The following is a 540-nucleotide window of genomic DNA, read 5'->3' on the forward strand; positions in this document are numbered from 1 at the left end:
ATGCGCGTGTACTTCGTTATGCTGGCTGTTTTGGCAAGCGCCTTGGTTATTGGATATGAGGCTAAGGAGGTCACAAGCATCCAGATGAAGAAAAACGAGAAGCACTACCTACGAAGTTACGGCATGGACGATGTGGATATGGAAGACAACACTAGCGACGAAGAACGTGCGGGACCTCTTGATCCGAAAGTAATCCCAAACCTTTTAGCAGCAAGCTCGGACGATATCGTGACTACTCTGAAGAACTTCGACAACCTCGACGACTTGTTTGCTCAGTTGGCGAAAAACGAAGACAACGCGAAGGCCATCGTTGCCAAGCTATCGGAGAACAACAAGATAATCCAGAACATGGATTTGATCAGTAAACTCAATGACGCAAGAACAGCTATACATTACAACCAAAAGCTGACTGATTGGGTTGATACAAAGACCCTGGACGAACTGTCATTAGCAATGAAAACTTCCGGTATGACACCAGCGACGCGTCTATTCACGGAGTGGCATAAGAGCGGAAAAACTCCTAAAGAGTTCAGTGCAGCG

At 46.7% G+C, this 540-nt stretch overlaps 1 protein-coding gene across 1 annotated transcript; it reads left to right on the forward strand.

Moving 5' to 3' along the window:
- On the forward strand, nt 1-506 carry PPTG_06738 (hypothetical protein; the record flags this gene model as incomplete). The annotated part of the gene is made up of 2 exons (XM_008900779.1): nt 1-361; nt 430-506. 2 exons carry the CDS (start codon nt 1-3, stop codon nt 504-506), a joined length of 438 nt encoding a protein of 145 aa, XP_008899027.1.
- Nucleotides 507-540: the final 34 nt, after the last annotated feature.

The sequence above is a fragment of the Phytophthora parasitica genome (assembly GCF_000247585.1).
Source record: "Phytophthora parasitica INRA-310 unplaced genomic scaffold supercont2.10, whole genome shotgun sequence".
In the NCBI taxonomy this organism is placed as follows: Eukaryota; Oomycota; class Peronosporomycetes; order Peronosporales; family Peronosporaceae; genus Phytophthora; species Phytophthora nicotianae.